This window comes from Cynara cardunculus, assembly GCF_001531365.2.
Source record: "Cynara cardunculus var. scolymus isolate 2C chromosome LG 5, CcrdV1, whole genome shotgun sequence".
Taxonomy (NCBI): Eukaryota; Viridiplantae; Streptophyta; class Magnoliopsida; order Asterales; family Asteraceae; genus Cynara; species Cynara cardunculus.
Genome location: NC_037532.1, coordinates 27,133,523 through 27,135,989, shown reverse-complemented (window position 1 = coordinate 27,135,989; position 2,467 = coordinate 27,133,523). Strand labels below are relative to the sequence as shown.

The window sequence follows — 2,467 nt, the reverse complement described above, 5'->3', positions numbered from 1 at the left end:
TTAGTAATATCTGAATTTACCATTGCATATGCTCAAACCAAACGAAAGCTTTTCTTATATAATTATGATATTTAAATTATATCAAAGTGAAGATATAATTGAGTTACTTGAAACAGACGATAATTACTTGGTCAAACAATCCTCAGAGTTGACCAAAGTTTATTTTGAAATGGTTTAAGTATCAATCTACGATACATTTTGACCGTTTCTTTTATTAATATTCTTTTCCTGGTCAACCCTTCTCCTTTTAAAAAAATATAAATAGATAAAAGAATTTAATATACATAAAAAAATAGAATTATACGAATTTATATATTCATTGATGTGTATACGTCAATGAATTTTAATGAGTATATATATATATATATATATAATTGTATACATAGTAGATATGTATTAATGATGAATATATTAATTGATAATATTAATAGCGTTTATGCATTAGTGATTATACATATTCTAATAGTTCTCAAATAATTTGTGGTTCTCGGTTTCCACATGAACTTGAGCCTTCATGTACGTATGTATGTATGTATGTACACATACTTGGGATCGTACACCAATTTTATCCTTTGTGAGAATAGTGAGAACCACCTCATAGGCTTCAAATGGTTTTTGTTGTTGGATCTAACGCCTCACAGAAACGTTGTGCTAGATATGTAAATAAACAGAACTTCGATGGCGTGGATGTAGGCGGACACGGACCTTAATGTACCTTCACATCAAAATTGTACCATATCTTGATAATAAAAACACTGAACCTTAGCATACCTTGACTGACCTTAACAAATTTTAGCAAACATGAACATACCTAAACATGAAAACCTTAATATAAAAATATTAACATACCATAACATGAAAACTTTAACATGAAATTTTAATATACCTTAACATGAAAAAACAATGAATGTTAACATGTCTTAACAAACCTTAAGACCAAAATGTCCATCCTTTACAAAAAAAAATGCACGTTCTTGGTCGTTGGATCAAAGAAAAAATGAGCTCTTAGTCTGCGTATGGTATATGGGACAGGACATGACAAAACTCATTGTCCCACGTTTGGCGCAACATGAGATAGAACAAGAAACTACTATCCTATGTTTGGCGCGACATGTGACAGGGACAAGAATTGGGACAAGGTAAGACAGCATGGGACAAAAGAAATTATTTTTTGTTCCATCAAAATAGGTGGAAAAAGATTGGACAAGAACGAGATAGAAACTAAAATATTAGTAATTTATCCTAGTTTGATATATAACCTTAATATAGTATTTATCTTAATGGTCATCACCATTAGTTTCAACCGCCACCAGCAGTCATTGTTGGCCACCTCCAACTCCTCCTTTACTACAACAACCTCCTCTGCCACCTCCACAACCACCGTCGACCACCTACTACGATGTTCATTGCCACCTCTACAACCACCATCGACCACCACCGTCCATTGTCACCTCTGCAACCACCATCAGCCACCAACCGCCACCATCTATTGCGACCAATACTACCACCGTTGGCCACCTCTAACTCTTCCTCTACCGCAATAACCTCCACAACCACCACCGACCACCACTGTCCATTGCCACCAATACAACCACCATCGACCATCGACCACCACCGTCTATTGTCACCTCACCTCCACCATAACCACCACCACCACCACTACCACTAACTTCACTACATTGGCCATAACTACCTCCTCCACCATTGCCAATCACCACCACCACCATAATCCACCATCTTTATGTCTTTCACAACCTTTGTCCACCAACAACCACTGTCTCTGCCTCCATAACCACCGCAGCCATCGACCACCACCACCCATCACCACTATTACTGTCGACATCCATCATAACCAACACCACCTCCACCACCTCCACTACCATTGCTACTACCATCAATTATATCAAAATTTTCATTAAAATTTGGTACCATTATATATGTATGTATTTATATGAAAATTGTGTAAAAATATTTATAAATTAAGTTCTTTAATTATTTACTGTATTTGTGTTAATTATAACTATTACATAATATTTATAAGACCAAACTGTTGTGTGATCTACATAAAAATGTTGAAATAAGTTTCTAGGACGTTTTTGGATTTCAACAAGTTTTTTTGGATGTTTTAAAATAAAGTGTTGTATTAACTTTTTTACCAGACATCAAAAATAGGATATGTGTTTTTACAAGATACATTTTCAAATAATGTAATATAAAGAAATTAAGCACGTTAGCGTCCTAAAAATCGCTAAAACCCCAAAAACTTGCTAATAACTTATTATAACGCTTTTACATAGGACAAACAATTATTTTGTTGATCATCTCTCTCAGTGATTTGATGATAATCCTTTTTTCCTTTCACGTTGTATTTATGTCTCTGTATTTTCAGTTCCAGCGATCATCACTGAGTATGTTCAGTGATCGCTGAAGAACTTGCATTGTAAATTCATCAGAGACAAACAATACT

The 2,467-nt window shown here is 34.5% G+C and overlaps 1 protein-coding gene across 1 annotated transcript in view; it reads right to left on the bottom strand.

Moving 5' to 3' along the window:
* Positions 1 to 1,883, bottom strand: part of LOC112512937 — a 16,940-nt gene extending 15,057 nt beyond the window's left edge. Inside the window, exon 1 of the mRNA XM_025119063.1 lies at positions 1,756 to 1,883. Coding sequence (XP_024974831.1) covers positions 1,756 to 1,883 — 128 coding nt within the window. The remainder of the gene's footprint in view (positions 1 to 1,755) is intronic.
* Between the last annotated feature and the right edge of the window lie 584 nt (positions 1,884 to 2,467).